Below are 11,999 nucleotides of genomic sequence, written 5' to 3'. Positions count from 1 at the left end.
TACATTTTCTTATTAAACTAATTAATCACCGCGGTAATAGGGCTGGTAAGTAGGTCACCAACCAGTTCTATGGCTCATGCAAGTTTTATTGAGCAGTAGAAGTAGTTGGTGACCTACTTACCAGCCCTATAAGCATACGACACCAGTCACCACGAATCACAACGCGGAGAATGCAGCAGAAAAAATCACACGGAGTCAAATAACTAAATGTATAAGTTAAACTACTTTGTAAAAAATGCTGGAAACGAATATTGCTGTACAATGACATGCATTGTTGAAAATTAAAGCAACTGCTTTTTTTTTATTTTATATAACTTTTGTTATTATTTTAGCTTACGAGCTCATACGTATCCAATCATAATAAAGATCTAAACTTCGTTTAGTAAGCCACTTATGGTTCACTTCATGCGTACGGAGCAGCTTAGAAAATTGAAGTTTTAATACCATAGGATAGGTACATATTTTAGCTGAGTCAACTCGATGAACCCCTATCATCGGATGCTTCTACTTAGCAAAATTGTTTAGTAAACAAAGCCAAACAAACGTTCGAAGGACCACATTGTGTAGCGCTGAGTAAACTGGGTTATGTGGATCCCAAGACAAAGTGACACATTGATAAAGCCTTATCTCGTTAAAAAAATTGTGTATTAAGTTCAAGAATTTTTAAATATCATTTATATACCAAAAACTGTTTAAAATGTTCAAATAGTAAATACAGTTTTTAAAACGTAACAATAAATACGCGTATTTGGAAGAAAAATTAAATCTACCACTACATGCGTTTAACGCTAGATTAAAAAAACAAAAAAAAATCGTGAGTGATCTCCCCCTAAACTTTCTCGAATATTCTTATATAACACTTTTAATCCATTTTTAATTACTTGAATTATTTAAAATAGAATAGAATCTCGTAAAAAATATTACACACCAAGTGAACGCAAAAAAAAAAAAATGTATGATAAAGTTGCCTATCGGGACTTGTCGGGTCACGGAGCAGGTGTAGTAGAGTTCACCTGTTTCTATCTTGTCAGCATATGTAGTGATAGTGTGGTCAGACCCATGCTCAGCCGAAATAGGCCTTTTTAATAGACAAAAGTAACATAACTACTATTGATAAGCCCGGTTTTTTAACAAAATCATCTGAGTCTCTTAATTTTAAGTCTCTCAATCAGCGTGTGCATTTAATATGGTGTTGTGTTGACTAATAATGTATATAATTTGGTTATAATTTTTCTAATAGGTATTGATAGTCTATGTTATTTTAAATGTGTCGGATTTTAGCTATTTAGTTATTTCTTTGCATTGTCACTAATATCGTTCAACATGTCGTTTTGACAAATAACTTTTTTATAAAACATGTTTCTAAAACGAGTGTAACAATAAATATATAGGCCTATAATTCACGTGTAACGGGTAGGGCCTACCGACGGATAGTTTGATATAACTTATATATGAAATTTCATCAACATAGCTGTAACGGTACTCAAGTTATCGTGTTTACAGACGCAAACACATACACACACATACGCACACACACATACAGACATACACACACAGACACAGACATACGGACAAGATTGCAAAACTATGTTTTTCCGACTCATGGAGCCCTAAGACGTCGAGATTTGCAAAAATCTCGATTTTTCTTTCTTTGGACGATTACAATACTTCGTATACGAGAAAGTAATAAGGGCGAAAATTCGCGATTAAAAGCCACATTGTCGTCAGTTAACACATTTTTATGAACGGTGATTTTCTGAAAAAGTACCTCGACAAAACATACATTGCTGAAAGCTACCAAGTTATTTTATCTGTTCTAACATAACATTGATTGTTACACATAAGTGGGGGGGGGGGGGGGGGGGGAAGAGCCGATATGAAACTTGAAGCAATGGATGTGTCATCGCGCGCTTCAACGGAAAAAAATCATGTCAGTGTTGAAATACCTGTTATCAGTTGTTTTTTTAAATTTAAATTAAATATTAACCGTGAGGTGTTCTAAATTCCCGAGAAAAACGTGATGGTCTTTTTTACTTGTCTCAGGATTTGTTTACAAAGTTTAAGTCAATAGAAGATAATAGAGAAATTGTTTACTATACGTTTTCGATGTTAAATTTGACTTTATTTGGTCTGATATGGAGTTTTGGGAGACTACATTGCTAATTCGATATGACAAAAAAAAAGATTAAAACCAATATTGCTTTTTTTTTTAGGTCTGTGTTAAGGATCAGGTTTAAAAAGTTTAGGGTTAAGACTGGTTATTGCCAATACAGAAATGTTAGACTAAACACAGCTCAGATTAATCCCACTGTCAACATTAGTTTACTAAATAATTGTAACTAGAAAGACGTTGAAATCACAGACATGCAGGTGTTTTACTTATACCAGGAAGAGTTTACGAAGTTAAACCAAACCTTCAGGGTAGACTTATGGTTTAAGTCAGGACTTCCCTGAGTCCTAACTCACGTTAAAGAAAGTAAAAGTTGCAGATGATAGTGTTAACCACACTTTCTCTTCATATGCCGAGGTTACAGAAGCAGGTGAACTCTACTTTATTTGCCCATGGACCGTTAGGTTCGAAAATAGAACTTTTTTACTTTTTTTAAATGCTCAGCTTCTAGTAACAATGTATTTGTATTACGCAATTGTTATAAATTTTGTGGCGGAATCTGTAAAATGCAAATTTTTTAGTGTTTCCAACATTCTATTCTCTAAAAATCAATAAACCAAAACATTTTGTTTTTTTAACAGTAAATTTCAAGTAACATTGTCACCACTAGAAACTTTGATATTATTTTTCAACTCCTCGTTGGCCATTACAAGTTTTACAAAAAATTGGCCACGGAGAAATACTATTCGTTCCATTTGACATTATTCTTAATTTGGAAAACGCACGGTTGCTTACCCGAAAGGTCCCGAGTTCGAACCCCGGGGCAGACGAGGCGTGTAACCAGGGGACAGGAACTCGTCTAGAAGACAAAACAGTAGTGGAACCCCCTTATGTGACAGTATTACCAACTCAGGTTTTCCTTTCCGGAGCCTCTGAAGCCCAAGCTGGTAACCAAACGCAGTGCTTAGTATCTCCTTAGATTCAAGCACTGTTCCAACCAGCCCAAATATAAAACCCACGTCTACATCCCCCTCCTCACCCCCGAGCGAAATAGATTTCATGTAGAAAATAAATTTACACTGTTACGAGTGTCATCCACACCCCCCGTAACATTTACCTCCCCGAAAGTTTCAAATGCCCTTCCCCCTGGATAAAAAAAAGTCTGAAAAATAAAACCGCTATATTACCTGTTGCAACAGGTAATCTTTTCGCCTAAATCCTATTACGTTCACTTATCATTCCACTTCTCTGTGTGGATCCATTGCCTTACGAGGCAAAAAGGCGGCATATCAAATGTGGAGAGATCTGACTCAAAAAGGCATAGCATTCCTTTAGCTTGAAACTAAAATTATTCTCTCTTTAACCAAAAAACCGACAAGAATGTTCATAGTATTCGAACTCAAATCGTCGTGAGATATGTGCATGAAGCTACCAGCAACTACATCCACTACTATTTGCAAAAAATTATATTTTATAAATTGTAGATTCTTAAATTCAAAAATACCAAGATACCTTCAAACCCATTACACCTGCATATGTATGATTGCGTTGCATTTTTATGCTAATTGTTATATCACTATTCTATTCAATCAATTATTTTTTCATACTAAGTGTGTCAAGATCATTCAAGTGTAACTAACACACAACACGTTACAATAAACACGTCAAAATATACATTGATTATCAACGTTTTCCCACAGGAAGTATATTTTATTTTATTTACTTAAACCCTGCGATGTAAGTATTATAATTTTTGTTTCTTTATTTTATACAACTGCAACCGAAAACAACGGGAATTCCCGAATGTTACGTAGGGAAAAAAAATCTGAATTTACTTCCTGCTTTGTCGCAAGTAGTCTACAACTCACGTCGTTTTACGGTCTGTTTGTGTCGAAAGGGGGAACAGCCATCATAATCCACACACTGACTTAGGTTTGTTATTCAATGCAGTGCTACTGGTGAACTGGTGTGTTGACGTTTGAAGGCCCGCGAGAAATCTTTAACCACATTTCGAGTTGTAGTGCTGGTGGCGTATGATTTAAGCTTCAAATAAAATATGAAGGTAAAGTACAGAATTAACTACATTTTTTAAAGAATATGAATAGGTGTAGCAATAGGCCTTCAAATATGCCATGCTCCTTCGTTTATTACTGTGTAAATTTTACGAAACTGTTAATTTACTGTATAAATATTTCAAGTATCAAATTCAAAGAAATATCTTGTTCAGTTAGTTTAGTGTTGGTGAATAAGAGATTAGCAAAAATTAATCAACAAATAACATACAATGTCTAACTAGATTTTAAGCTTCCCTACCTCTCAGATATTCCTACATGATGTTTTAAAGTTATATATATATATATATATATATATATATATATATATATATATATATATATATATATATATATATATATATATATATATATATACATGTAAAACATTTTCATGGCTTCCCCCACCTCAACCCTACCCTACTCTTTTAACACATTGCAAACGTCAAATCACTCTCCATTGTGCTTGAACTCGATTTTTTTTTATAAACGCTTAAATATGATATTTAATTGCATTTTTAGATCTCTAAGCGAATGTCTTGGTTTAGTTCTCCAATTGTCTGTAGCCATACTCTGTGTGGGGTAGAGCTAAACATCGTGTGTAGAACAGAGGTATAAATAAGTATGAGACAGATTTATACATAGAGTATAAGAACGATTTATACGCGATGTGTAGGTCGGAAAGCTATAAACATAGTGTAGACAATTAGTGTGTAGTTCAGCCTAATACAGTGTGTAGATTAGACAGTGTGTAGGTCAGCCTAATACAAACAATGTGTAAACTACTTAAAATAAGACTATTTATGTGTAAGTCAGCCTACTATAGTGTAAATTAGAATATTAGTTTGTAAGTCAGCCTTCTATAATGTAAATTAGAATATTAGTGTGTAAGTCAGCCTAATATAAACAGTGTGTAGGTCAGTGTGTAGGTCAGTGTGTAGGTCAGTGTGTAGGTCAGTGTGTAGGTCAGTGTGTAGGTCAGTGTGTAGGTCAGTGTGTAGGTCAGTGTGTAGGTCAGTGTGTAGGTCAGTGTGTAGGTCAGTGTGTAGGTCAGTGTGCAGGTCAGTGTGCAGGTCAGTGTGCAGGTCAGTGTGCAGGTCAGTGTGCAGGTCAGTGTGTAGGCCAGTTTGTAGGTCAGTGTGTAGGTCAGTGTGTAGGTCAGTGTGTAGGTCAGTGTGTAGGTCAGTGTGTAGGTCAGTGTGTAGGTTAGACTACAACAGGCACAACACATCAGAGGTCCATGTTCTATGTTTACATAAGACCACGTTAATCGTGTGTTGGAAACGCTAAGTGACACAGGGGTCAAAGGTTATAACGATTCACACAGACCTTTCAAGTTGTGTTAGGGCTTTGAATAGTTTGATGAATATGTAACACACTAAAGCCTTTCAGCTAAGTTGTCTATGGACTGCACTTTGCAGTAAACCTTACAAAATTTAACTTTTTTTTTTGCCTTCTAACCAGGTTACATTAAGAAGTATTTAATAAAGTGGTTACATTTATAGCCTACTTATTAAGAATCTTATTAAATCCCTATTTTATCGATTTTACTCCCTAGACACTATGGTAAATATGCGTTAGTGTATATATTTATTTGTTGATAGATTTGTAATGTGTTCCACCCCTATACGTGGGGACGGTGTGGTCGAGTAATAGACCGTTCGGTTACTAGCCTGAAGGCCTCGAGTTCAGATATTGCGGGAGTGGGACGTCACACTTTAAAAACTTATTTTACCCCCACCTCTTTTGTAATAGGTACCACCAAACATCCTGACCCTTCGCTTCTCACCACCCACCCTCTACCCAGAGTTTCTTCCAGGCATTTCTTCGGGGGGGAGGGGGGGGGGGCTAAGCCCCCCCCCCCCCCCCGAAATTTTTTTACCGCCCCCCCCCCCCCCGAACGAAATGTAATTTATACAATTTATATAGAAAATATATACTTTTAACAGTGTCCGCCCCCCCCCCCCGAAGAAAGTTTACCGCCCCCCCCCCCCCCGAAGATTTCAAGTGCCCCCCCCCCCGGAGAAAAAAGTCTGGAAGAAACACTGCCTCTACCACCCCTCCCCCCCCTCCTAAGAAATTACGTAGCAAACAGTAACTTACAACCTCAACTAACTATATTTGTAACTATTTTAAAATTTCATTTACAAAAAAAAAAAGGAAATGCTGTCACGTTTAGTTATCCCACCCCCTAATACGGATGAAATGTTGCCAGATATAGATCATATAGATACCTTACTAACCCGACTCTTCTACCCCCCCCCCCCTCCGAAAACGGATTAAATGTTGCCACATATAAATACCTCGCCCAACCACCCCCTAATAATGGTAAAAAAAAAAATTCGAAAAATGTACACGCCCTAACAGCATATATTTCAAACTTTCTATAGTTTTCTTAACAGCTTCAAATAATAGCACAATTTTAAAAGGGTGTTGGGGGGGGGGGGGGGGGGAGAAAGAGAAATAAGCTATTTTTAGTAAAATATTAAATTACATTTTTTACTAATATCATCATTAACCTAGCCAATAATAAACCACCTCCATTAAAAATCATAAAGTATCGAACACTAATTATCACAATGTTTTATTTGTTCCGTAAAATCGACTTAACACATGTGTAAACTTTGTCTACTAATGAAGTCAACAACACCTACTCTGAACCAGTGGCGTAGCCAGGATCGTCTCATGGTGGGGGGGGGGGGGTTCAAATTTTTTCCCGCATTATAAATGTATATATCATAGGCGTAGCGTCCCTCCCCGGCCCCGGAGGACAAACTTTTGATTTGCACCCCCCCTCCTCAAACTTTTCATTCGCACCCCCCCCCCCCCTCAGACTTTCGATTTTGCACCACCCGCTCAACCTTTATGTATCTACCGAGGGGTCTATGGGGGGGGGGGGGTTCTGACCCCCCCTAACCCCCCCCCCCCCCTGCCTGCGCCACTGCTCTGAACTACCTATGTATTAAATCGTGAACGACGTCATTTGTTTTCAATTAACACAAAAGTTATTCAAGTTGTCTACAGACTTACCTGGGTATATCTCAATACATGGGTAGAATTTTACTGAACACTTTCAGGGTCGAAGGTCTTTGAAAAAAGAAATCGATATCAATGTGACACAAGTAAAATGTGTTCTCAACGATATATTTGTAAGTGTAAAATATCGATACACGGCAGCCACTATTTCTTTTCAGAACTAGCTTAACATAGCTGGCTATTCACTGTTGGAAAGCTTATGTGTACCAGCAATACAAATAAATAGTGAAAGGGATGTTGCGTAACAACCACACCTGGTCTCCCCAACAATTGACATAATAAACTGCTAATTAGGACTGATGACAATATATCCCTTTGTCAAAATTGGCGTTGTGCTTGAATGTAACACCCCCCCCCCCTTTTTTTTTTCTTCTCCCCAATACAATCGACAAGATAAACAGCTAATTAAGACGGATGATAATAAATCCCTTTATTATAATTGGACATAATCTTTGTAATTATATATGAGACATCATGCTTGACTAACCCGCCAAATTAGAAAAGGGTAACTTAAAATTTATTTTTTTAAATAAGAAAACAAATTTATTTTTTAAAATAAGAAAACAGCAACAACAAAACACCTCGTTTGACAAACATAAAAATTGGTTTCACTATAGGGCTCTAGTTAAAGCATGTTAAAATTTTAACTTTAGATTTAGAAAATGTTACTTAACCCACATAATTTAAAATTACATCGTTCATAATATTCATTCTTTTTCTATTATGCTTAAGTTGGTGTAGAATCTACCATTGTCGCAAAAATTGCTTTCAATTTCGTTTTCAAGTTCAAGGAAAACAGTGATGGGAAAATTTCATCCACCTCATATATGGGTCATTGCTATATTTAGATAAATTACAACTGGCTTTTATTATAAGTTACGTGACATTTCGGGGACGGGGCGAGGACAACGCCATCTCTCACGGCCAGGGGCGTAGCGAGGGGGGGGGGGGCGGACCGCACCGGGTGACACCATTTAGGGGGGTGACACCAAGGCAAAAAAATAGCAAAATATATAGAGAAAAACTTGAGGGGGGGGGGTGCAAATCGAAAGTTTGAGGGGGGGTGCAAATCGAAAACTTGAGGGGGGGTGCAAATCGAAAGGTTGAGGGGGGGGTGCAAATCGAAAATTTGTCCCCGGGAAGGGTCGCTACGCCTCTGGGGGGTGACACCATTGAGTGCCGCACCGGGTGACACCCGACCTCGCTACGCCACTGCTCACGGAGGAGAGCAATACCCTAAGTTCTAAATTTAGATCTTAAAATTTCCCTTCTGGCGCACATTTAAATTATCTAAATAAAACAAATATAAAAACTTTTATAATAATAAGCTTTTAAACACACTTGAAAAACAAATTCATAAAAAACGTTTTAATAACAATCTTTTGTGTTATAATGCACTCAAAAATAGAAAATAAATTATAGGGCCTACACTACTATTTAAATAACTATAAAGAAAAGCGTGGGTTACTTTAGTATCTATTGGATACCTTAACTAATTTTTAGGAAGAAACCCACGCTTTTCTGTATAGTTATTTAAATAGTATTGTAGGCCCAATAATTTATTTTCTACTTTTTAATTCATTATAACATAAAAGATTGTTATTAAAACGTTTTTTATGAATTTTAAAAATTTATAATAGAGTTGCATGACTAAAAACCATTGCGCACTTAATGAACATGACAAAGCGCGTATAACTCGCTTTCTTTAGTAGCTCACAAAATCTCTTACAGATTCCAGCGATCTAAGCTTTTATCAAAGAAAACATGTGTACTTTTCTTTTTTTTCAGTGAAATTTAACGCTTATTATTATAACATTTTTTTTTACACATTGGTTTTATTCTGCACTTTTTAGCAAATTTTCTTTTGCAGTTGACTCAGCGGAGACTACAAGAACAATTTTTCCCGTTAAAACCCCATCAGTATCTTGCAATCTCTAAAATTGAGTCATCTGCCACTTCTTAACGCCCGTGGAAACCAGCCATCCGTTACAAACAGTTTACGGTTGAAAACAGGCTAATCTAATAATAGCTTGAGATTAATGTTCTTATCTCCCCTTTTTTAAAATTTAGGCATTTAAAAAATAAAATTTAGTGACTAATTCTCAATCTGATTGGATTTAAAATTAGATAACCTTACATTGTCATCGAGTTAGAACGTATTAGGAGAGTTTGAACAAAATTGCTGCATTAGAATAGGGTTATAAATGAGTTTACAAAGTTTGCCGTAACCCATTAAAAAAATAAAAACGACAGTTGTGAACTAAATAAAAGCTGATAATAACGAGCTATGTATCTTCCGGAAATGACGTAAGGCTATTAAAACCGAATCCCACAATCCCCCATTTTCCTCACCCCCACAAACATTTTCACACTGGCCACCCACTCTCAGTAATACTAATAGTCGATTCGACAACATAATGTTTTTCATCCACACACTCCCCCCCCCCCCCACACCTTTTGGGCTTCCATCATTCTCTGTGTTTCTTACAGACTTTTTTCTCCGGGGGGAGGGGCACTTGAAAATTATATCGGGGGGGGGGGGGGGGGGCGGACACTGTTAAAAGTATATATAAATTCCATTTTGTTCGGGCGGGGGGGGGGGGCGATATACTTTCTTCGGCGGGGGCGGGGGGGGGGCGAAGAGATGCCTGGAAGAAACTGATCATTCTTCTTAATTATAAATCGAACGTATGGCTTCTGATTGAGGACTGGATAACTAGACAACTACAGGATAGGTTCTCGATCAAGCTCATTAATCCTACCAGTATGTTATTGATACTAAATAAAGCAAAATGAGATTAAATCCATTCGTTTTCCTGAGCGAAAAAAAAAATACTTCTTCTTTTATAAAATTCTATTACTCACTTTTTGGACTTTTGAAATACGAGAATTTGACCTAACCCTTACACATTGTCTTTTCCTCTATCTAGTTCCGTAGCCTGTTTCCTTTGTTTCTGATAAAATTAGAAATTAACTCGGGGTTACTTCCCCCCTCCCACTTTATATTCTTGAAGTTCAATGTTAGTCATATACATTGGCTAATAACACAGCAATATGTGTAGGGGTGCTAACAATAACAATCTTTCAAGAAAGGTCATAGGGTCATTCTTTGCGTCACGACAGGAAGCCAGATTTAACTGGATAAATAATCGTCCCATAGCACACAAAAATTAAAGATTTCTGCTTATGTTTTCTAACATCTAATATCAACACAATCATCACGTTCACTTGAGTGTTACTTGAAGATCATTTCACACACATTGTAATAAATGTCGTGAGGGTGAGTGGTCCTGTCATGACCCCACTTGACCTTTAGCTTGTTTTGATGAGATTAGCTTGAGTCTACAGCCATTGTTTCATTATGAGCAACTCGGGGCAACACGGCCACTTAGCGAGATTTTAGCTTCTTGTTTCGCTGTGAAATTTAGGATTAGATCAGGATTTGGAATTAAAATAGTATAAAGGATTTAGGGTTAGTTAGGATTAGTGTTAGGGGTAAGAATAGTTTTAAGACTAGGACTACGGGTAAATATAGGGCTATCATAAAGGCTTTAGGACTAGAGTACATGTTAAAGTAGGGATAACAGCAAATCAAGGTTTTCAAATGGTATGTCTAACTACTAACGCTTATAAGTGCCCAGCAATCACTTCACAAAAACAATCATTTCTCTTCACTAACCAAATGTTTATTATCATATCTCATCATAATGCAATTTTTATGATCATATCTCTACATAAAGCAAATGTTTATGATCATGTCTCTACATAAAGCAAATGTTTATGATCATGTCTCTACATTAAGCAAATGTTTATGATCATTTCTTATATAAAGCAAATGTTTATGATCATATCTGTATATAAAGCATATGTTTATCAAATCTCTTCATAAAGCAAATGTTTATGATCATTTCTCTATATAAAGCACATGTTTATGATCATTTCTCTACCCCTCAGCTAACGCCCTTGCTGTTGGTCAGCCTCCTCGGCCTGACCACAGCCACCACCGAGGAACAGCTCAACAACTTGGGTGCCTTCCAGTCCGACTGGCCGGTGGGTGACTCCAGGAGATGTCTGGAACAATCAAGGCTCAGCAAAATGCCCGTTAAACGTTTTGAGGTAAGGGGTAACATGGAGGGTTTGAATGGTGTTGTCAAGCACATTACATATAAAGGATGTGGGTCGTTATTACGCCGTGTTGCGATAGAGTGGTGGAGTGGTAGTTTCTAGTTGGATTCCCCGTCCCTTAATCCAATGGACGATTTTAATTGTATGGGATTCACTTGACTTCCCTAAATCTACCGGATTTCTCTAAATCCACCGGATTTCTCTAAATCCACCGGACTTTCATTAATCCGCCAGATTTATATCAATCAAGCGGGCTTACGTAAATCCACCGGGAATCTCTACTAAATCTACCGGATGAACCTCAATCCCTCAGACGGCCATGAATCAACCCGACGTCCAAAAAAACAAAATATGTTTTACATCTACCGGAGCACCCAGAATCCACCTTACTTCCTTACGTTTATAATACGTCATCAGTGCCGGCGCCAGGTTATTTAGCGCCCTAGGCAAAACTTATTAAAAGCGCCCCCCCCCCCCCCGCAATTTTTTTTCGTGCCCCCGGGGAACAAACTTTCGATTTGCACCCCCCCCCTTTCAAACTTTCTATTTGCACTCCCCCCTCAAACTTTCAATTTGTTTTTCCAACCCATTCTGGCGCCCCCCCCCTACGGCCAGCGCCTTAAGCGACCACCTAGTTCGCCTTATAGGTAGCGCCGGCACTGGACGTCATAGAATCT

General features: G+C 37.5%; 1 protein-coding gene across 1 annotated transcript in view; it reads left to right on the top strand.

The window, feature by feature from the left end:
- The first annotated feature begins 3,963 nt into the window (after positions 1-3,963).
- The window catches only part of LOC131941149 (macrophage-expressed gene 1 protein-like), a 35,852-nt gene continuing 27,816 nt past the window's right edge, over positions 3,964-11,999 (top strand). The window contains exons 1-2 of the mRNA XM_059300159.1: positions 3,964-4,172; positions 11,152-11,313. Of these exons, the coding sequence (XP_059156142.1) occupies positions 4,167-4,172; positions 11,152-11,313 (168 nt within the window). The 5' untranslated portion in view covers positions 3,964-4,166. The remainder of the gene's footprint in view (positions 4,173-11,151; positions 11,314-11,999) is intronic.

The sequence above is a fragment of the Physella acuta genome, unplaced genomic scaffold (genome assembly GCF_028476545.2).
Source record: "Physella acuta isolate Inbredline_101_S28 unplaced genomic scaffold, ASM2847654v3 ptg000350l, whole genome shotgun sequence".
Classification (NCBI taxonomy): Eukaryota; Metazoa; Mollusca; class Gastropoda; family Physidae; genus Physella; species Physella acuta.
Note: the sequence above shows the minus strand (reverse complement) of the source record. Positions and strands in the feature narration are given on the sequence as shown.